This window comes from Macrobrachium nipponense, chromosome 12, assembly GCF_015104395.2.
Source record: "Macrobrachium nipponense isolate FS-2020 chromosome 12, ASM1510439v2, whole genome shotgun sequence".
NCBI classification, from domain to species: domain Eukaryota; kingdom Metazoa; phylum Arthropoda; class Malacostraca; order Decapoda; family Palaemonidae; genus Macrobrachium; species Macrobrachium nipponense.
This window is the reverse complement of record NC_087205.1, coordinates 3056161-3079213: the sequence shown is the minus strand read 5'-3', so window position 1 is coordinate 3079213 and position 23053 is coordinate 3056161. Positions and strand designations below refer to the sequence as shown.

General features: G+C 34.7%; 1 protein-coding gene across 1 annotated transcript; it reads left to right on the top strand.

Annotated features, from left to right (window-relative positions):
• Positions 1–2504: 2504 nt before the first annotated feature.
• Positions 2505–21324, top strand: LOC135224290 (zinc finger protein 37-like). The gene is made up of 13 exons (XM_064263134.1): positions 2505–2669; positions 4295–4406; positions 5331–5585; positions 6267–6498; positions 7909–8157; positions 8731–8820; positions 8973–9241; positions 9638–9748; positions 10514–10725; positions 11564–11731; positions 12217–12362; positions 12542–12694; positions 13645–21324. Exons 2-13 carry the CDS (start codon positions 4327–4329, stop codon positions 14143–14145), a joined length of 2466 nt encoding a protein of 821 aa, XP_064119204.1. The 5' UTR covers positions 2505–2669; positions 4295–4326; the 3' UTR covers positions 14146–21324.
• Positions 21325–23053: the final 1729 nt, after the last annotated feature.

Sequence of the window (23053 nt, the reverse complement as noted above, 5' to 3'; positions counted from 1 at the left end):
CCATTATTCTAGATCTGAATACATACATACATACATACATACATACATACATACATACATACATACATACATACATACATACATACATACATACATACATATGATTTGGCTTCAAATGAAGAGTAATGATGTGGATTTTACATGAATATGTTGAACGCCAGGGTTTTGAGCCTTTTCCATTAAAAAGTTACTTTCCATTGGTCTAGACTAGATATTATGTTACTAGAACCTCACCAGAGTCCAGAATGCACTTTCAGAAGAGGAAGAAGGATTTTGGTAGATTCTTCCAATACCCACAGTATCTCTTGGCTTCAGTATGAATTATATACACAGTAGAGTAGATGTTCGAACTTAGGAAACAGCAAGGTGGTTGGCGGCATAAGATTAACAACCCCTTTCCAAAACAATTTCTACAATATCTGCAGGCGAATGAATTAGTATGCCTGAAGAAAGACAACTTCATGAATCACCAGTAAATATGCAATTGACTTCTTTAATTAAATTACATAGTTTGCTTTACATAGACACGTTTATTATGGATTATGAGTAGTTTTAAGACAAGCGAAGGCAAGAGTAATGTATATTTTTTACCAAGTGAGAGTAATATTTGTTCTCCCTCTAAGTATGTCTTAGTTTTACCAGACCACTGAGCTGAGTAACAGCTCTCCTAGGGCTGGTCCGAAGGATTAGATATTTTTACATAGCTAGGAACCAGTTGGTTACCTAGCAACGGGACCTACAGCTTATTGTGGGATCCGAACCACATTATATCGAGAAATGAATTTATATCACCAGAAATAAATTCCTCTGGTTCCACGTTGGTCGAGCATGGAATCGAAGTTCGGACCACCGGATTGGTAGCCGAGCGCGAAATCCACTCAGCCAACGAGGGACCCGTTCTCCCTCTAATAGCCTATAGATACAAAAGGAATAAAACTTAGCATATGCACTTGGAGTCATGTTATTACCCCTCCATCCCCTCACATCTAAACTTTTAAATGATTTTCATATCCTTTGCATTTTCAGAGTTGCATGGTCTTCCGTGATGTAGAAAAAGGCTTTAAGACTGAAAGCTATAGAATTAAAGTCCACTTTTCCAGCTTCCTCGGCTATGGCTCTGAAAGACATATTAAAATAGATATGGGAGGATGGTGTGACTATGTCACTTTATTTGACATTTTAGCTGCACGCTATTTCTGCCGCTTCCCTCTTTTTCACCAAAACTGCTTTTACCTTACCGTCAACCCCAGCTTCACTTATTCCCGCCTGGCTTAAAGTAAATCCTGATTATTTGAAATTCCCTACCAGTTTTTAATGTAGGCCTCATCTGTCCTAAACAAATAACCGGTCCCCTCCCTGCTTTCTGAATACCATAACCTCAGATTTACCCACATTTATCTTCATGCGATGCTACTCAAGAGATTCCTACACCTCTCATACCTTGCTGAAACTCTTTAGATGTCTGCCATAATTAGCAGATTATCTTCATAGATTTTCATTTATAATCCATCTACTCAATACAGTCATTACCAATATAAAATATCTATTGGGTTAATTGCCGAGCTTTGATATTAATCCAACTCGAACTTCAGACATTTCTGTTTTTCAAATTGCCACACGCTGTTATTACTTTGTTCGTGTTATTTCATATATCATACTAACCGACTTTTCTGAGACTTTCCTCTTCCTTAAATACCAAGAATACTTTGGTATTCTATCAAATGCCCTCTTTAGTTGTATAAATGTGTAGTAATCGATTACTTTCCATCTCTTCCGGTATTTTGCATAAACTCCATCCACTTCTCCCTCTAATAATTACTGACCGGATAATACCCACAGGTGAACATTTTGGAATGTTCATTATCGTATCATCTGATTTTCCTACTAATTTTCAGCTTCTTATATATATTTATGTGTCAATGTGTTTACGGAATTTAAGTTATTGAAAATATGTAGAATTTTCCTTTTTTACACAAAACTTCTCTCTGGAAAAATTACTAGAAACGAAATAAATACGGTGAGCTACATTGCTAAATTACAGGAATTGAGTTTCTCATTGTAGGTTTCAATTGTTTTAATCAATGGTTTACGAGTTGACTTTGCTGAATTTTCAGCAGTTTCGCCCTTAAGTGCTTATGTTCTATATACGAGGAAAATTACCTAAGCCATGGAGATATTTCGTGTATTATGAAACTCAGATGAGTTATTGGACGTTTGCTAAAGAAATTTTAACGCATTCATATTTGCAATACTAGTAAAGTCAGCCATACTTTCTCGCTGGATTGTAATTTAATGTGTTTTGATCCCTTTGTTAATAATAATTATGCCAATGAGATACACGCTTGCATGTTAGTAGTGATGAACTCGCACTCCAATAACTTATCAATAGTCAGTTATTGTATTGTTTACATTCAAGTGCAATGTGGGTTGCGTTAGTTTTAAAAGGAATATATACGTGTTGCTATTATTAAATATATGTCTCATTGTTAGTTTAAATTATATAATTTGTATGAGAATTATATGTTTTCCTTCTGAATTTCTAGCTACACCTCAATTAGTAAAGTTAAAAAAGAATTAAACCCAATTTAAGACATAATGAACACGCCCCTGTGACCGACCTTTGCGTAACTCGTCCACCAACAACGACCCACCGTTTGGATTTGAATTAGGTAATTAAAACTTGGGTAGTGACACTTTGATATACTTTATCAAGAGCATTTTGCCACTTCCGGAAAAGGTGGTTCTGTGATTTAAGGTCACATACGTTGGTAGGCTTCTATTAGTGGTCGAAAACTGAAAATGTCGAAAATCAAAGATGGCGACGTTATGCGCGGGGCGTCACTTTAGGTCACCGCAATGATACCTCAGTTTTTGGGTTAATTAATTGAATTAAATTACTTCACATTTCAAAGTACATATTAAATCGTTTTCGTAGACAGCATCGATTATTTACAGTGATTTTAACGGGGTTTATAGCCGAGGGATGCATGGCGAAGTGACTCGTCGTCAGGTTCATTGATCGACTCTTTATGGTTGACAAGTCACTTTACTTTACAGTATACTTTTAATTACAATTTTCGTAATCATGCTGCCATTTCGCAGCTTGTTTGCCAAGTAAAATGACGTAAAAGTAGTAAGCGACCTTCAAATCACTGCCGGAGCTAACAAACAAGACTTGAAGTGTAGGCTCCCGAACCCTAAGCCAGGCTAGCAGGCTTAAGCTACTAGGATTAGCTAGAATGAATACCATAAGACTGAGGCATTTTGCTTTGTGGACATATGTTAGCTTAATTGCATTTTCTGGATTGGGAGTGAGAAATCCAGCTCATAGGAGGAAGTTGAATGAATGCACAAGCTTAATTAGGTTAGGCAACACCAACTAATCTTCTACCAGTGCAGCGTTCTACCTTAACATGACTTTCATAGCTTTTGGTTTCGGTGTTTCCCTTCACTATAGGCTGTGCATACCTCAGAGATTTATTAGATTCAGTCTTTGTACAGTCCTAAGCTCTGTTAAAGATAGGTTACCTTATGAGATGTCTAAATGGAGTTAGGTATAATGATTGCTGCCATACCTAGTAATGACCTGTCAAATGTCCAAGTAGAATAACGTGTATAGTCAGTGGTCCACATAAAACTAGAAGTATGTTTGCCCCTAGATCTGAGAGCAAAATTAGAATGAACATCTTCATTTCAATCGGTGTAATTTTATAGGATTAGCCTGTATCTCTGGTGTTGGTCTCTCAGCTCTTACACCATGTGCAGTTTCTGCTGAATTCCTTGTGTATTGGGTAATGGTGGTTCATAAGTGTGGAAAGCTTTTAGGTAAGAGGGAGAAGAGGTCTGGTATGGACTTTGAGCCCAGCGCAGCCAAATCCCAATTCTCTTAATGTCTCATCTTTACCCCCTTTCACCATGATTTTGTAGGATTATAATTTGTTAGCTTCCTTCCATTGACTTACAGAATAGTAAATTCCTTAAATTTGTGGAATTCATTTCCTGATAATGTGACAAATATGAAGGCTCAGAACTTATGCAGTTTAGCATCCTCTATAAGCTTTATTCTAGTTTGAAGTTTAGACTTACCCATGCTCCCTAGGTGTATAGAGGGAATTTATGCCACCTTTAAATACAGTGTCAGTATTGCTTGTTTCATGTGAATCCATACAAAGTTTGAATGAAGATACATATTGCCTGTAATTAGAGGAGTTGTTCTTTCTTTTTCTAGGTATCTCATGATTGCAAAACTTTAAAAGATTGTTCTTTGTAATGAACTTTTGGTTTATTTTTACAGGGAACCAAGATTTAATCTGTGATGAAAGAAGAATGTCTGTGTTTGTAGCAGGAGAAGAACCTGAAAATGTCCCTCCTGCTCGAAGTCGAAAGAAATATGAAACTAAGTACAGGTAACCATTTTTCCAGTGTGCTTTTTTTGACTGAAACAAAAGTTAGTTTTAAGATGTTTATGTCATGCCATATGTTTATCTAAATATGGAAACTCATGCTTTATATTATTAGTTTTTCTGACTTGCATTGTTTGTGTGTCAGGAACATGAAGAGTCCCTCTCTTTCATAAGATTTCTTTTTTTTTTATTTACCCAAAAGCAATGCTGTGGATTTCAATCTATAATACTAGCACTTATCATACTACAGTCCTCTTTGTATTACTGACTCAAATTCATGCCTTTACTTTTGGGCTTGACCCTGTGGAGAATGAAGTACTTTTCAAAAGGAAAGACTCCATTCCTTGTTCATTCAAGCGGAATTTTTCTGTGAAACCCTTTTGTTTCTCTGTAGACAAATAATTTCAAAATCAGTAATGACAGCATAAACAAGTGGTCTTATTAGGATAATGATGACATTATTTGAAACAAAAACTGATTTTCAACTGGGGTAGCATTAGTTTCCCAACAGTTTATACCAATAATAGCAACTAACATTAATACTGAGTAAGAGAATGCCCCTAAATGATATTCTAAGGGACCTTGTAAACAATTTTTATGGCTATTGCCATGATGGTCATTCACTTTAAATTTTGAGCTAAACCAATTATACAGTAGGATAGCAAATTAGACTTGTAAATTATTCACCCCTTGTGCATTGTCAGATAGGGGAATCCAAAGTGTCGGTTTGTAGACACAGTATCTTTCTGAAAAAGTGGAAATAAAATAGTTTTGAGTGTCCCATAAATTTACTAATGGTCTACTTTTATTCAATGACCTGAAGTTAATGAAATTTTGTCCAATTTGATAATTTTCCTCAATTTTTTTTTTTTTATTTTAGTTTTGAATTTAGAATATTATGTAATTAGTGGTACTATATTTTTCCAGCTCTAAATATGAACAGGAATATCAGTGGGTTAGTCCATCGGCCAAAGGAGAGAAGTACGCACTTTGCCGGTGGTGTCAAGTTGACATTTGTATCAAGTCTGTTGGTGCCAAAGGTTTACGGGATCATGAAGCAACAGGACGCCACAAGCAGAAAGAAAACTATCATCACATGCCTCCACAAGCACCTGCACCAGTGGCACCACCCCCACCCCCGCCACCACCTCCAGCACCACCTCCAAGTACTCACCTAAATGGGTAAGATTAACTGAACTTCATTTTTATCACTAAGCCAGTTGTATTAGTGTAAGAAATGAAATAATTAATTCTTTTCTAGAGCAAATGAGTGATGGGGGAAGTTCTCTTAATTATGAATTACACAGATTATAAATATTTAGATAAATTTATCAATGACATTGATGTATGTACTATTTACTTCAAGTAACTGATGTTCATGTACCATATGATGGTGTACTTGGTATCATTGTTGTATTGTATATTTTGTTCAACTTTTCTTTGTAAACTCATGAAAAAAACAAATTACTGGAGGTATCATGGGCCAGTAATGATTATAGAAGAAAAGTGTAAATACCATGAAAAGTTTTAGATATTTAGGGCTAACTGTATAAAAGCAGTGTTATTTTTTTATCACTAGATGCATGCTATGTATTTTCCATCTATTTAATGGTGCATGATGTTGCCTTCTTGATAATGTTTCTCAGAACTAGTCCTCCATGACAACATGTGAGCCAAGTTATTTAGGATTTATTTATGCATCTAAGGTGTAGCAGAAGGATTTTTCCCATATACACATGTTGCAGAAATTTTATATGCTTAGGGTGGATACTATTTACATTTGAAGGATTTATGCTAAACATTTATAGACAAATTTAGGAAATTCAGAAGATTTGCAGTAATAAAAATCTTTCTTATTGGTAGTGCTATGTATCCAGTGTTGGAAGTTGAAGGTGGTGTTGAACATCCATCTGATGACATTATGGGAATACCTCGCCCAGCAACTCCACAAACCCCAAATACCCCCCTTAGTCCTCAAGAAGATTTACCGCGGTCAACCTCAACGTCATCTTTATTGGACCTTGGTGGTCCTGCCTCAGCTCAATCAACAATGCGAACGGGGATGGGATCAATTCGGAACCCCACCCAAATCAAGGTACATGATGGGTCCAGATTTGTTTCTGTAATGAATCTGAGTAAAGTGTGATAAGTTAGTTTTCCTTTGATCCTGTTGCAGTTTTTATCAATTAGTTTGGAAGCCAGGTATGGAAGTGTTTTGAGAAGTACACACTGTACATATACAGTACAGTATGGGTAGCATGGTACAATAATTGGAAAATCATTCAAGGAAGCTTGGAATTGTTACTTTTGGATTTTATTGGGTCTTTTGGCTTTTGGTATATAAAGTTGCAGGTTATTTCCCTCCTTAGCTTCTGAAATATAGTACTATGTACTTTCTTTTTGCATGGCAATTCAGAGTAACAATATTGATAATTTTCATAAGTTTGTTAGCTATTCCTATTGATGAAATAGTTATCTTTTTAGATGTAGGTGATGAGTTACATTAACATTTGTCGAAACTGTAAAACATTAACAACAGTTGTAACGTCTGGCAAATGTCTTTGATTGCCGAGCATAAGACTTGAGGGTGGGAGATATGAATGCTTACTTTGTTGTTGGTGAGTTTCATCATGCAGAAACAAGTTACAAGCTAAAACAATAGCTGTTAGGCTTTTAAATGTTTGAGTTTGCTGACACTTGGTAAAATGCGATTGGATGATAATGAATGTGGAATCTGGGTTCTGAAAGTTTTTTCTTTTAGCTGTGACCTATAAGCACAATAGCTTATGATTTTAGGAGATCTATTTGAAAATAGCAGTTAGGAATTTGATTTTGTTGCACTTTAATACTATGTTGCCATTATTATATGCACTGTACATTTGTGATTCTTGCCTTCTTTTCAATATATACCACACATAGAATACTGCAGCCTTTCTTTGAAGATTAAATTACACTAGTTGTGAATAGTACTTTCTAACGTTATTAATAACCTTGTAAATAAAGGTTTAACCAATAGTATTTATTCTTGAAACTTTACTCCAAATATCTTTTGTTTCTGTACACATCATTGCTTGTGGAACATTATTTTAGCTGACTGAAATACAGAATTTTTCTGTACAGTGGTCCCCCTGTATTCGCAGGGGATGCGTACCAGACCCCCCCGTGAATAGTTAGAACCCGTGAATGTTTGGAACCCCTATAAAAACGCTAAAACAGCCTATTTTGTTAGTTAAAACTCAAGAAAAACCCATTAAAATGTTCATACTTGGTTTTTTTAATAGTTTTATCACAAAAAGTGCATTTTATGATGAAATTAATAAAAAAACCCAGGAATTTGTGGATATTTCTCATAGAAAAATACCGCGAATGTGCGAATTTTCCGCGAATAATGCGGGGAAACGCTCCCGATAGAAATCCGCTAATGTGTGAGTCCGCGAATCTGGAGAACGCGAATACGGGGGGTCCACTGCACTACATATGCTTTATGTTTCATCTAACTTTTCAGTCATCAGGTGATTCATTGGTGATCGAGTATGATCAACCAGATGTGGCAGAAACAAACACTACAAGTCCATTGAAGAAAAGTTCAGGGAAGATGACACCAAAAAGAGAAGCAGGGGATGATTTCACCACAAGTACTGATGATTTGACATGTAATGTTTGTGGGCGTGAGTATTCTGTCTGGACCCAGCTGAAAAAACATCTTGTAGAACATATAATGGCTGCTCAGAATACAGTTGAAGGAAAAGGGAAGGTGAGTATTGATGGTCGACTGTTAGAACTTTATTTTCTTGTGATATGACTATCATCTCACTTATGAAATTTGACAGTATAGGTAAATAACTTCAGAAGATTAATTTCCAAGAAGTAACTGAGGGTCACTTAATTTTTGGTATTGTAATTACATTTGGTAAAATCTTGAGATTACCTCCATCATTACATTAACCAATCAAATGACTCACATGAAATTTTAAGCGAAATTGGACTTATGAAATAATGATGTATCTGAGATGATCATGTTGCAGAGGACAAGGAAAGAATGATGGCAGGCCTTAAAATTTATGCTACCATTGAACTTGGTTTACTAAGGCATTTTTCATTGATGTACATTATAGGAAGTGTTAAAAGTAGTATACTGGATCTCAGGTTCATTGATTTAAAACTTAAAATTTAAATCTTTTTCTTTTGTATCTACAGTAGTAGAGAATCAGGTTTCAGAGATATGATTTGAGTATATGTAATTGCTTTGTAATTAAAGGGTAATGAAAGCCAAAATTTGAGATAATGCCAGTTGTTCTTAATTACATCAAGAGTCTTCGTTTCTCAGAGTGCTCGTGGACGTGGTCGTCTTTCTGGCAGTAGATCCTCCAGAGCATCAAGGTCCAATCAGCAAACAAACACAGACCAGTTAAAAAATGTGAGTTCTAGCAGCAATGTGCTTCCATTTTGTAATAATACAGTTTACAAGTACAGTATTCAGCAAATTATTTTTGTGACTTATGTTGATGTTGTGCAATTGAATTCAGTGCAGTACTATCTTGAGTTTTATCAACAGTATTATAATTTTAGGATGACAAAGAGGATGAACCTGCAACAAACAAACGGCGAGGAAGGCCGAGAGGCAGTCGAAACAAAGTTCGGGAAAGTATAGAGCCAGCATTAACCCAGCAGCCTTCAAGAAGGCCTGTCCGCCACCGTAGTCACCCAAGCAGATATTCTTCTCTCCAAGATTCTTCTCTCCAAGAGAGTGATGTTGATGATCCTCCTATTCCAGAACCTGAAACAAGCAGTACACATTCTTCCCATAATGATGTAGCAGATGAAGATGAGGAAGAAAAGTTAGTAATTTGATATGGTACCTGAATATTACTTTAATATGTGTGAAACACTTTTGAACAATTATTAGATATACTATACTACACTAAAGTGCTTTCATCGTTATAGCTTTGTTTAGTTTCTTGAAGAAAATTAGCATGTATCCTATAGTTAAGAACTCAGGTTTGTTAGCTATGGAAAATACAAATTGATTAAAAAAAATGTTATTTTTTGAAGGCACATTGTACAAATTTGGTATCTCTCTATGAAGACCTCAATAATGAAAAGATCTTTTGCAGTATAGTACAATGTTTTGAAACCTTTCCTAATGTTTGGTAAGCCTTTTAAAAATAGTTGCTGAAATCTTTTATTGTGAGTTGGAGGGTAATTATACCTTCAAAAATTCAATTAATTTTCAGTGATGATGAAGAAGATGACAGTTGTCCTGCAGAGGATGGGACAGATGAGGGGAACAAAAGGAAAGCTGGTCCCAGACAATGCCGCGTTTGTAGGGAAATGTTTTATAATAGGTATGTTCAGCCTACTAATATTTTTATATGGAAAGTTCATCATGTTACAACAAAAGCAGTTCTCATACTCTTTTCATACTTTTTAAGTATATAAATTAGGTAATTTCCCTTTGTTGCATTTATATTGAGGCCTTGCCTTTTTTGTATAACGCTAGGAGTTTTCTTTTTCAAGGTTTTGTTTTTTATTTCTGGAGGTGTTAGTATAATTAGTCACTTCAAGCCAGCTGTTTCCTCAACCAATTATGTGAAAATTTCTAAATGCTAGTTTTAGTTAATGCTTTTGTGCATATACTATATATTACTGTGTGATGTCTAATAAAAGTAATGAAACAAGGGAATATAATGTGTGTAGGTGATACATATAGTTTGTGAGAGTTGTGTTTTGGAAGTTTATTGATGTTTTTATAGTTATTCTTGTGGAGAAATTTAACAGTTTCTGGATTTTATAAGTTTTTACTTCTTGATTTAATGTACTAGTTAGCTTTGCTCCTCCACCACAGAACGTCTAGATACTGATCAACACTTACAATAGGAATGAAAGTTTTAAAATTGTAGTTATGGACTTACAATAGGAATGGAAGTTTTAAAATTGTAGTTATGGAAATCTTTCACTTAGAATTAGGTGAAGTGTGATGCACTACATTAAGATAAATTTGTTTCTTAAGAATGCTATGTGGATCAATTTTATTTTGTATAATTGATACATTGGCAAAAGTTTTTTAAAAATGTATTGCAAACCATTCCTAACATACAACTCTTTCTCAGGGTAGAGTTGAGAGAACATCAACGCACAGAGCACAATAATGGAAGGCCCTACCAATGTGGTCATTGTCAGAAATTCTTTACCACAAAAAATCACATGGAAGTACATGTTCGGCACAAGCACATGTCAGGGCCAAATCCTTGTCAATGTGCCATGTGTGGCAAAGTTCTATCTTCTCGTACAAATCTCAGGATACACATGCGAATACATAAAGGTGAGATATAAAGTTACTTTACTGTAGTTTAGTGATTGTTCTCAAGTGGAAACAAATTTTACATGACCCTTAATTTTCCCGTTAAGCAAAAAAGAAATCATTCAAGTGCCTTCACTTATGATGGCTACTTCCTGGTTCCTGCAAGAGATTGGAGCAAGATGCTTGTTGGGAAATAGCAGTTCCATGTCACTGATTAGCAACTCATTTTGCTAATCTTTGAATGTAGTACTATGTTTGTTATATGTTGTTCTTTTATTAGTTACTTAATCTTCACTGTCTCATTGGATTTGGTTAAGAGTATCCTATAGTAATGTTCATGTACTCAGTCTGTAAATGATTAGAGAAATTTACCACTGTAAACTGATGAACAGAAACTGTTCTTGTTGGTGGGGTGGCGATGGAATGATTGCATTAAAGACTGTACTTAAGTTTAGCTACATTGGTTAAAAGGGGCAACTATTCTTGCAGACTGCAGGCAGTGGACCCATGGATAACATTTACAATTTTCATACTTTTCTGTGGAAAAGTATTCATCACTTTTGTTCTTAAAGTTGGTAATGTCTGAGTTAATTTATAACCATTGACAGTTGGTAATCAGTTAACTTACCTAATATTAATATAATTTTAAAGAATGAGTAGTAGTCTGTCACAACTGAGGAAATCCTATATTATTTACCTCAACAGAGAAAATGTAGATCTCATTCGACAATACAGAAGAGGAATTTAATCAAAGGATTAGTTATGAATTTCTTTTTTTGTATTTTGATGACATTTTACTCTGGTTAGTTTTCTCTTAAAAATTCCTGTTTGTAATTTATATCTTTTGTTCTTTCAACAGGCGAGAGGCCTTTTAAATGCCCAGTGTGTCACAAAGATTTTAGTCGTAAGGCTAACATGGAGATGCACATGGTATATCATACAGGGGAAAGGAAGTTTACTTGTGAAGTTTGTGGTCAGTCATTTTTTGCCATCAATGCCTTAAAAAGACATGCAAAATTGCATACAGGTAAGATAAAATATGTGTTTTTATGAACTAACACAAAAAGAATTATTGGATTATTCTTGATGTAAATTTCATTTCGTATTTGGTTGAGGGGATGTTAATGTTTTGGTTTTATATTTTAATGCTTGATAATAGCTGACATTTTAAATTAAATTATGTGTATTTGGTTATACGTATTTTGGCTTATCAAGGTGACACATTCCCTTTCAATCTGAAGTGTTTTGTGTTTTTTTAGATAAATTACTGGTATTTCACTACTATAGAACTAAACTGTTCGGAATTAATTAGTGGCCTATTTTGTCTTCACAATGACTTAAAAGAATTTTGCTGGCCAAATAGTTTATAGTTGTACATCATAGATAGATAGTTATGGTTTACAAATATAGTTCGGTTTACAGTAGAAGTATAGTTCCTTTGGGTTGTGATTTTTTACATAGTACATTGAGGTGGATCATTTCACAATTTATTAAAGATATTCTCTTTCGTAGGTGAAAGAGATTATGCCTGTGAAATATGTGGTGCTACTTATGTGACAGGCACTGATCTTAGACGACATCGCTTAAAGCATGATGAAGTAAAACCATATCCTTGCCAGTTATGTGCAAAACAATTTACACGTTCTCATGACTTGAAGGTAAAATATCCTATTATAAGCTTGTCAGTTTAATTATATTGTTTTTTAAAATGTTGTGTGCTTTGTGGTTATTGAGGATTTTTTTTCTATTATTATACTGAACAATTAAAACCCTGTATGATTATCACTTTGCAACTGTTGATTCTGCAGTTTATGACTTTTTTTTTTTTTTTAAACAGGTCCACATGAGGTACCACAATAAGGAACTACGATATACCTGTGAAGTGTGCCTCAAACAATTTGTAGAATCCGGAAATTTCAAGAGACACATGCGCCGCCATACAGGAGAAAGACCCTACTCTTGTGCCGTTTGTCTTGCCACTTTTTCTCAGGTAAGATAATGAATAACAGTGTTGCAGTTAAGCTATAAAAGTTATCCTGCTGTTTTCCAGGCTTTCCTTTACTTGGTTCCAGTTTTCAGTTCCTGTGGGCAAGTTCTATTAGAATTTCAAGATGTGACTCTTGCCACCTCTAGCCCAGCCTTGTAGCTGCTGGCATCAACAGCATTTGCTCTAGTTTTTAAAGTTCATGATTATGATGATGATGATTATTGTTATTATTATCCAGCTTATTTATAATTCTGTTATTTTCTGTGATTAAAATACAGTGTTCCTTGAGAAAACTTCAATGAAATTTCAATAAACTAAGATTGATGTTGTGTGAAAATTATTAATAAAGAAATTACTTTTCATAATTTAAAGGCTTTTAGCAGTTCATGTATTTAAGCTATTTTTGAAACCTGAGAATATTTAGGCAAATAGAAGTTTCTTAAAAGGAAAAGCTCTACTAATAGTGCATTTCGATTAACTATTTTGGAAAGTACCTAGACAAATGTTTTGATTTACAACAAAAGAAGTATATATGTTAGATTTTTATGATAACTTTTTTATGTGGTCATTTTGTTGGTTACCTGAATACCTATTCAGAAATATTTAGTAGGTGTGAGAGAGAGAGAGAGAGAGAGAGAGAGAGAGAGAGAGAGAGAGAGAGAGAGAGAGAGAGAGAGAGAGAGAGAGAGAGATATCTTGACTAATTTCATAAAATTTGTGATAGTGAAAGAGTATGGTAGATCTGGATTGGATTTGTGATTACAGTATAGCCTTTTGATGATGTTATCTTCCTGTTGCCATTTTATCATGATATTGTGAATTGCCTATAGTATCTTCCAACTTTAACTGCTCTCCAGAGCACCAAATCCTGGATAAGGGAAAGCCCTGTTTTTCTTAGTTAACGTGCAAGTGAAAGCTAATGGTTATGGTTAGTGATCTGTGTATTGTTACAGGTTCATCATCTTAAAGCTCACATGAAGAATAGTCATAATGATGAACCAGTGAGTGAGGAAGCTGTGCAGGGGGCCAATGCAGGACGTTTGAGGGTGCCACCTCACCGTAACCCACGCATTCCCTCAAGACGTACTCCCAAACCTCAGATGCAGCAGCCATCCATTGTTCCTACTCACACTCATCCTCAACCACATCCTCATCTTGGTCCTCATCCACATGGTGTGGGTGTTGGGGCAACTACTGGAGGTATGGCTATGCATTCAAGTCAGCCAATATCTCCACCAATGGCTCATCAAGGAACTGTTGTTCCAGGAACAGTAGCACCTACCCACACCACTCAGATCCCTACCTCAGGGGGAGTCAATCATCCAGCGGCTATGACTGGCTTCCTTCACCAGTACAACTCTACTCTTTATAATCATGCTGTCATGCCCCATTATCCGTCACTGTTTGATATGTGTCCACAACAAAACTGTGTAAATCATTTATCCAGTCACTAGACCTTGAAAAAAGATGTGATAGTGTGTGCAAAGCAAAGAAGTATTTAAATGTGCCAAATTTTGTGACCGAAGAAGTGATATTTCTTCCTTTAGTGTTCTGTATATTTTGTAGACCTGAATTCATGATAGTATTTTATTTAGAGCCTAATTTATTTTCATAAGTGTTCCTGAAGTTCTTTTTCTGTAGGCCATATAATAGATTGAGTGAAGCATTTGACAGATATGCAGCACTTAGTTTTTTAAAGGTGTGAATTAAAACCAAAATTGTACAAGAAACTTTTTCACATGCATACATAAACCATAAGGTTCCGAATTCCAAGTGACAATAAACTGCACTGGATATATAAAATTGAATTTTTTTGAGTTTAATACTTTGGATTTTTATGTAATTCATTGGTGGCATACATTTTGGAGCATTGTGGTCTTGGGAAGTATACTGTACTAGACTTGCTCCTTCCATTTCACAACTACAGATTATTTCCGAGTTTATTGGCAACTGATTGTATAAAACATAATTATAAGTACAGAAGAAGAGCAGGAGAAGAAATGGATATTTAGGTATGCACAGAGATTGCATGTAGACTTAGGATTTGGTCATCAATGCAGTTCCTCTTCTTCATGAGCCATTTTGAAGTCATTCAACTTCATAATAGGGACTCCATGGATAGCAGAAGAGTGGAGACAAGAAGACATATCTGCAATATTTCTTTAGAGTTCTCAATTTCACATGCACTGCTAGGTTGCATCAGATAATGGGATTTCATATGTAAGACATGGCTGCTCCAGAGTTCCAAAATTCATCAAAAGAAAAAAAATTGCTTTAAGAATTGAAAGCCATTTTGCATGGATTTCAGGTGTTTTTGACAGTAGGGGCAAGATTGCAGGATTTTTGTATAACAATTTTACATGTGTGTGATATGAAAAATAATGACAGAATTATGGAGCTTTATGAAGTAAAAGTTTTGAAAGAGCAAATTTAATTAGCTACATATCTACTTCCCCAGTCAGTCCTCCTTTGTTTCTGCAGTGTGTGTATGTGTTAGTAATACTTTAATCACTAACTAAAATGGATTTTGTTACCCATTCCTACCTCATTGTTAACTAGGATGTCATGAATAGAACTCATGGGAAGGTTTATATATGACTGAAATGAAATACTTAGATTTATACAGATGTGAATTTTCAGGTAAACTTTTCATGACTAAAATACACATTTTATGTGTGACACAAGTGTATGAAGACATTATGCACTGTGATTTATTTATCCGCTTATCAGCTTAAGCAGGAACATACTGCGCATTAATTGTGTAAAGTGCTCAAGTTATTTTATTTATTATTGTATGTTTAAATTATTGTAACACTTTGTTGTGTGTCTGTGTACAATTGGTTAACAGTTGTTAACTTTCTTCCAGGTTATACTACTTGGACAGTCATGGGATATAAGAGTATGTGTATTGTATTTTATTTTTTGGACACACGTGTAAGAAGATTGGAATCATTCTGTACAGCTGGTTAATGTAACAATAAATAGGTGGAATTCGGTTGGAGTGTCCATCATTAGACAATAATGATATAGTTACATTGCTTATTTGACAAATTATGCGCTATTTACCATATCGGTAATGTAGAAATTATTAATGGGGTGGAGAGGCTCTGTCCTTCAACTAACCTTCAGTATTTACCTGGTATAACAAAAGTGTAAGGAGCCATGGGTAAATTTACTTTTTGAGTCATCAGGTACCCTAAAGGATAGTGAGTTGATCATCCTAGTGCCTTCTTTAATATCAAATAGAAGTTTAGCTATTGATTCTAATTAAATGTCTCGGCTCTGAAGCCTGAGTAATCAAATATAAACATATCTCCTGACATTGTTCATAAAGACTAAAATCAAAACTGCGCTTGGATTTTATAGATGTAATGGAAAATTACTGTAATACTTTTTAAAATAAATTAATTGTATTAATAATTATAACAAGGTTCAGGCAAACTTCATCACATGTGTAGAAAGTATTTTATGAGCCTTTCATCTAAATTGTAAAGTACAGTACAGTATATGAGCCTTCATGCTGGAGCATGTAATTAACCAGTGTCAAACTTTTGAAAGGAAATTATTATACCTATATACTAATGAAAATTATCATGAAATATATTTTGCAGTTAGTATACAGATTTTATCTCTAACCTTACAACAAAAATATAATTTTAGATAAGGTTAGAAAGCTACTGTAATGTACTGTAATTGTATACATTTGTCTAACAATTATGGTCTAGAAGTGAGCATATGAGAACTTTTGATAAAATTTAATTTTGATATAGTATTTGTACTAATAGGTAGTACTTATTTCACTCTTATTAATATACATTTTAAAAGGTGAATATACAAACTAAAAATATTGAAACTGCAGAATAGTATGGTCATTTAACTGTTACTGGCAATGTGGGTGAGCTGCTGCTTTTGGAAAGGAAGCTGTATCTCACCAACCACCAACAATTTTACATTTTCTTATGCTGTAGGTTTGGGCATACAGCATCTCTATGTGCTCTAGATATTAATGTTAACATCTGTCGATATTACTGTAGTTGGTTGTTGCATGATAGAATATAAACATCCTGAAGGGTTGTACCCTCTTGCTTTTACATGCAGAAGTATATTGCAGTTTTCTGACAATAGTAAATCTTGCAAGTTATGATGATAGATTTAACTTTCAAAATTTTCTCTGCCACTCATTCCATTAGTGGTTGCAAATTCAACAGCAATTAATGGAGGTTGTCTAGCATGGCCTGGGACAGAATTTTTTTGTATGGCTGCTGCAGTATTGATCAAGACACATAGTAGGTTATAAAGTTTTGTTTGAGGTAAACAATATCTGTCCACTTGCAGCCATTCGTCCCCCAATGATTGACTTTCATGTATGGTCTAGAGAGTCTAAACATTATTGACTTCTAATGAGGTGTACATATCAGAGCTCTCTCAACAAGTTTTACAACCCGTGAGTGACTTCATAAATTTTTAAGCATGGACAATGTTGTCTGCATGACATTTCACTATATTACTTCATATGCCCTTGAACTGAAGCAACAAACGGTGGGGTAGTTTCATGGCAAATGGTTTTTGAAATATGTATTTTCTTTATAACATCCTATTTTATGTATTGTTTTTTCTTGATAAGCCATGGAGCTGTGGCTTAACAAATGGTTTTTAAGATATTTTTGTAACATTCTATTTTATTTCTCGTGTTTGAGATGGCTCACCTTACTTTGATTTAATGTCCCATCAGCCAGGTTAGTTACCTTCATAGCCAACACAACCCATGTAATCCAGTATTTCCACTCAGTATCTGTATGTAGGATCTATACCCATAAATTAATTTGGGCTTTTGAAGTAGTTATATTTGGGCCTTAGCAAGATTCTAAGTAAATATTTTACATTTTATTTATGTATTTGTAGAGTGCACTTTCCATGGTGAATGAATAGAAAAAACAATTATCTGGAATGAAATATTAGCGACAAGAATCCAACAATTTCAGGATCCTTTAGTAGTACACTGCTTACATGAGAATGGGATCAGTCTGTCTTGAAACTGGGGCTTTGTTCATCTCCATTATGGCTCTAGTCCCCATCATTTGTGACCTCTTGCAATGTGGTTGAACCTTTGAAATAATGATTTTTTTCTGTATACTGTAGCAGGTTCTATAGTCTTGCTGTTAGTACTTTAAAAATACTTTCCATGCTCTTTAAAGGTTAGCATATATAAACACGGTAATATTTTTTATAACAATCAAAATGTTTTTAACATTCAGACAACCATTTTAAATTTTATTTTCCTTCATGCTCGGGAGATATGAAAACATTTGTAAGAAATGAATGACTTGTTAGCTTTAGGTAAAGGGGCTGCTTGCCCAGTGGATCAACTCAACACTGTCAATAGCTGTTCAAAACTTGATTATTCCACATTTTTATCAAATGCAGACGATCTCTCCATCTCTAAAGCAAGAAATTAAGGTGCTAGTATAAGTAAAATGAAGATTCAAAGGTATGGGAATTTAATAGGAGACAAGTTATTTTTCTTGTGGTTAGCAAGACACCCATATAATAGTTCATTACAGTAATCTTGTGAATCAATGTCTACTTTTGAATGTTATGTTAAATAAGGTGGGTCATTAATGTGAGATTTATAGATAAACAATTAACCCCATGTTTGGGAGTTTTTGAATCCTCCAAGGATGCTTACTATTGCAATAAAGAATTTAGTGTTTTTACAGGAAAGCCATCATTAGTTGTTGGTATTCATACATAAAAACATGTTTACTCTCACCCATCCTTTCACAATATTAAGCAGATACTATATAGCATGTGTAGTTAGAAAAAATAGTGAATGCATAATCAATTGTAAGAGTACTAGTACAAATACTGCCTGAATTATACAACTGTATACAAAATTCAGAGCTGGTTTCAGCAAAGTCTCAGTTAATGTAAAAGAAAATCATATAGGAGATAAATCCAATTGTCATATACTTTCTTTTTCTTGTTTTAGAAATAATCATAAGAGCTCAAAGAACTCTGATGGCATCCTCATTTAAAAAATATTGAGGTTTTCTATACTCTACATCAGGCTTTATAGCTATTATAAAAGTGTTTCTTGTGGAAGAAGTTATGTGGTATTCACAGTTTTTTGTTTTTGTTTTAAGCAAGAAAAGCATTTATAAATTACACTGTAGTATTTGCAGATGTTAATCTTTGTTATTTATATCACCTATATCTGTCAAATAAAAGATGTCTTTATCATGCAACACTAAATTGGTCCACCTCATCAAAACAGACGACCTTTGAGTTTATGTTACAAATAACACTTAGTTTTCTAAATACTCTTCTTAGCCTCTGCCAATCATCAAGATTAGAGATGAAGCAAAAATGATTTTCCCCACAAAAATATGATATTGTAAGCTCCTAAATCAAGAACAAGGACTAGAGGTGAATTACTAGTGTAGTATACTTGAAAACTTCGAAGTTTAGTGATTTCACATTCTTTTGCTACATCGTTCTCTGGTGCTGAATTTGAACTTCTAGCCAGCCACTCAATTGCCTTGTAGTTAGAAGGAAGATTATAGGATTTTACAATGTTACTGGATTAAGTTATGGTTGTGGACGATTTAGATTATCAAGGTTGTGAAGTGTTGTACTGTGCTCATAGATTTTGAAAATGTACCAGCTTAGTGATTAAGTAATCCATATACTTTTATTTTGAGTGCTTTTAAGTTTGTAAGCCACCTTCTGTGAGTTAAGGAAGGATATGCATTTCATTTTGATGAATAGTTAATCAGGGATTTTGTTTGTTTGTTTAAGTGTATAATACGGTATACACATTTTAAAGTTGGTTATTTTGGTAGGCAAATGAAATTGTTTTCAGTCATAATGGTCAAGATTTTTTTTTCGTACCTGAAATTCACTTCAGTATCTTATAACTTGTGTTGAAAGGGCAACTTATGGAGGCGTGTTGTATCTTGTGTTGAAAAGGGAACTTATGGAAGAGGTATTTTATTGTGAATTGTATTATGATGCCTGTAAATGGACAATTATCCATATGTACAAGGGTAGGTTCAAGAAGTATTCGAGAGTCTCAGAACTTTTTGTATGAAGAGTTAATATGGCAGCTATTGTTTTTGAAGGTTTGGAAATTTTTTAGCAGAAAGAATGAGTGATGGTTTGAAAATATAACCATATGGTTTTGTTTGTGTGGGCATACATAGTTCTAGACAGCCCCGTGTGAGATGAAAAATGCAATTCAGACTAATTTTCCAACTTCAGAGGTAACAAACTATATCTGAAGGAAACTTTTGCAATTTTAGCTGTGCACAAGGTGCTAGGAGTGCTCAAAATATTTGCTTTCACTTTCATGATCTAACACCTAACAAGTGATGCTCTACTTTTTCTTTTCTCTAATAATTGGGGTTCAGCTAATCTAATTGGTAGTTTCCAAAGGATTGTAGTATCTGTTGCATCATCCACATTTAGTACTGTATTTGACAAGGTCTTCCGCTTGCTGCCTCTAGGGAAACCTTATCTTTAAATCATAGTCTTTACAGCCTCAGTTAAGTATTTTGAAATGATCTTTATTCTCTTTTTTCTTAAAGCACACTCCCAATTACTGTTGTGTAAACCATACTTTGGTTTACTGAAGCATCATTGTCTCATTTTTGGGTGGTGACTTCTATCCAGCACTGACTCACATTTAATTTTGTGTTCATTCACTTGTTTGTTGCATGTTACAATATTCCTCTTAAATCTTTTCATGTTACACAAAGAAGTCGCTTTTTTTTTCATCTTGCAGGTGTTATATTTGTCACTCATGGACAGTAAAGAGGAATATGTCAAGTTTGGAGTGTGCTGAACATGTTAGAAGAAAGGATGATAAAATTTCCATTCCATTTTGAGAGTGCTTCCATGGTTAAATGACATTATTTTGTTTGAAATAAACTAGAACAAATGTGCTTTGAATGTTGGGAGTTGTTCTGTAGATGAAATTAAATACTTTAGGTGACAGAGATATTAAAAATCTTGCAATCTTTAATTTCTTTATACAGTACGTACTCATGATAAGGAAACTTAAATTGAAGGCTGGTGCTATTTTGTATTGGGTTTAGATACATGTATAGTTCATTGTCTTGCTAGAGATTTTGTTTCATTTGTACTATAGTTTTAAAGTGGTTGTAACGCCTGCAGATGTCTCTGTGTCTATATTTCTTTAAAAAAGTTAACTACTTTAACTGTCTAAGTGAACTGAATATAATCACATTGCTGTAGATCAGAATGATTTTTAATATTCTGTATTGGGAAAACCTGACTCTACATGCCAGGTATATTTACAACTCTTTCTAAATAATTCTGACGTGTTTAATATAACACATATTCATTTATTGTTTTTCATGTGATTATGTGAGATACAATACTGAAGGTTTTGAAGGTACAGTTTTACATCAATATTTAGGACTGTCTTGGGGAAAGCAAAGTATATGTAACAATTTGGAAAGAAATAGGCAAGGGTTTCAGTAGCAAATTTGAATTTGTTTCCCACTTACTGAAAGTGCTGTTACTCGAGATGCTAAATGTACAGTACTATTTAAATTCGTTGTACCAGTCTGCTGGAACAATAATTTTTTAAATAAAATTAACAAATGTTATTTAGAAGTGTTATTATTACCTTGAAATGGACTTTGTTTTTACACCAGGTTATTCAACTCCAAAGGAAAGCTGTTAGAATTGACTTTTTGATTTGAAGATCAATTGCAAATGAGATATCAGGTGTGACGTAATTACTCTGAGGTGTCACCTAGTTGTTCATATCTCATTAAAACCAGTTGATATTTAAGATGCTTGACTGGAAGTCATTCTTACGAATGATCATTCAGACTTGCTTGACCTGATCCGATCTTACCATCACTTCTTTTGTCACATGAAGTTTGGTCATCTCTCCAGAATATTCTGCTTATGTTAAGATTTTTCCTTCTTGAATAGTTTCCTCAAAGAAACTTATTAATAACCACAGTCAGGCTTTGAAAAATACAAGGCTGATTGCTTTCTCCCCCGTAGGGAGGGGTAGTGCTGTCAGCCGACCTCATGCGGTGGACTGTAGGCATTACTTCAGGTTCTTTGCAGCGTGCCTTCAGCCCCTAGCTGCAACCACTTTCGTTGCTTTTACTGTACCTCCTTTCCAATTCTCTCTTCATCTTACTTTCCACCCTCTCCTAACTTTGATTCATAGTGCAACTGCTTTGAGGTTTTCCTCCTGCTACACCTTTCAAACCTTTTATTGCAATTTCCATGTCAACACTGGATGACCTCGTAGGTCCCGGTGATTGGCCTTTGGCCTAAATTTTATATTCAACTCAACTCAACTCGGTTGCTTTCTCTGCTAATTTTACTTTCGAAATTGCTAAAAGTCTTGTAAAAATACTTTTCTTAGTTTAATACCTGTTTGAGGGTTTTCACAAATTTTCATTTATGCCAATCCCAGGCCTTGGGTTCATTTAACCGAGTTATTGCCAATTATCATGGCTTTTTTTCACTTTTTTTTTTTTTGATAATCCCTGTTTGCTCAACTTTGTTGACTTTTTGTTGGGAGAGATGGAAATGTTTGGTTGTTCACTCTTGTCTTTAGGCTTTTCAGGATTTGGGATTTATGCATTGGTATTTTCCCAAGATACGATATCCTTTGCTTTTTATATTTGACACTTATGTAAACTGCATTGTAAACCGAGTTTTTCCTTCCATTTTTAACGCGTTTTTTTGACTTCGAGAGTTAGTATTACTTATAAGTGTGAATTCTTGCATTCTAATATCATGTGAAAAACCATGTCCATCATGTGATATGTTTTCATTTGTACTATATATTCATTTCCGTGAACCATCTCCGTAACATGTTTTAAGATAAGCCAGACTTGTGCTGGCACGGGCTCTTGCTCCTGGAGTAGCCGCAACTGCATCGATTTGTGGAGAGAGAGAGAGAGAGAGAGAGAGAGAGAGAGAGAGAGAGAGAGAGAGGGGGGGGGGGGGGGGGTTGATGGTACAAAGTAACGTTTCGATATTTGCGACCTAGTATTCGACCGTGGCCACGATTCGACTCGATGGAGAACAACGGTTGTGCAGGCGGAGGGCGGCCTCTTCAAGGAAGAATATGTAACCGCCCATCTAACAGGGGGTTTACGATCTCTCCCAGATATAGATATCTACTATTTAATGTTCGGAAATGTTTATAGTTTATAGGTCAGTGTTTATAGATCCACAAAGATACGATTCGAACTTGTTAATTCTCTTTTTAGAGCTACGGAATGAAATAACTTTTTCTCAGAGATAAACGTCAGGGGAGTTTACCGTCTTGAAGCGAGCGCTAATTTGTATTGCCTCCTAAAA

Coding starts and splice junctions, on each gene's coding strand:
- LOC135224290 (XM_064263134.1), top strand. CDS start 4,327: ATGTCTGTGTTTGTAGCAGGAGAAGAACCTGAAAATGTCCCTCCTGCT. Junction 5,586..6,266: donor CCAAGTACTCACCTAAATGG/GTAAGATTAACT, acceptor TCTTATTGGTAG/TGCTATGTATCCAGTGTTGG. Junction 12,363..12,541: donor CACGTTCTCATGACTTGAAG/GTAAAATATCCT, acceptor TTTTTTAAACAG/GTCCACATGAGGTACCACAA.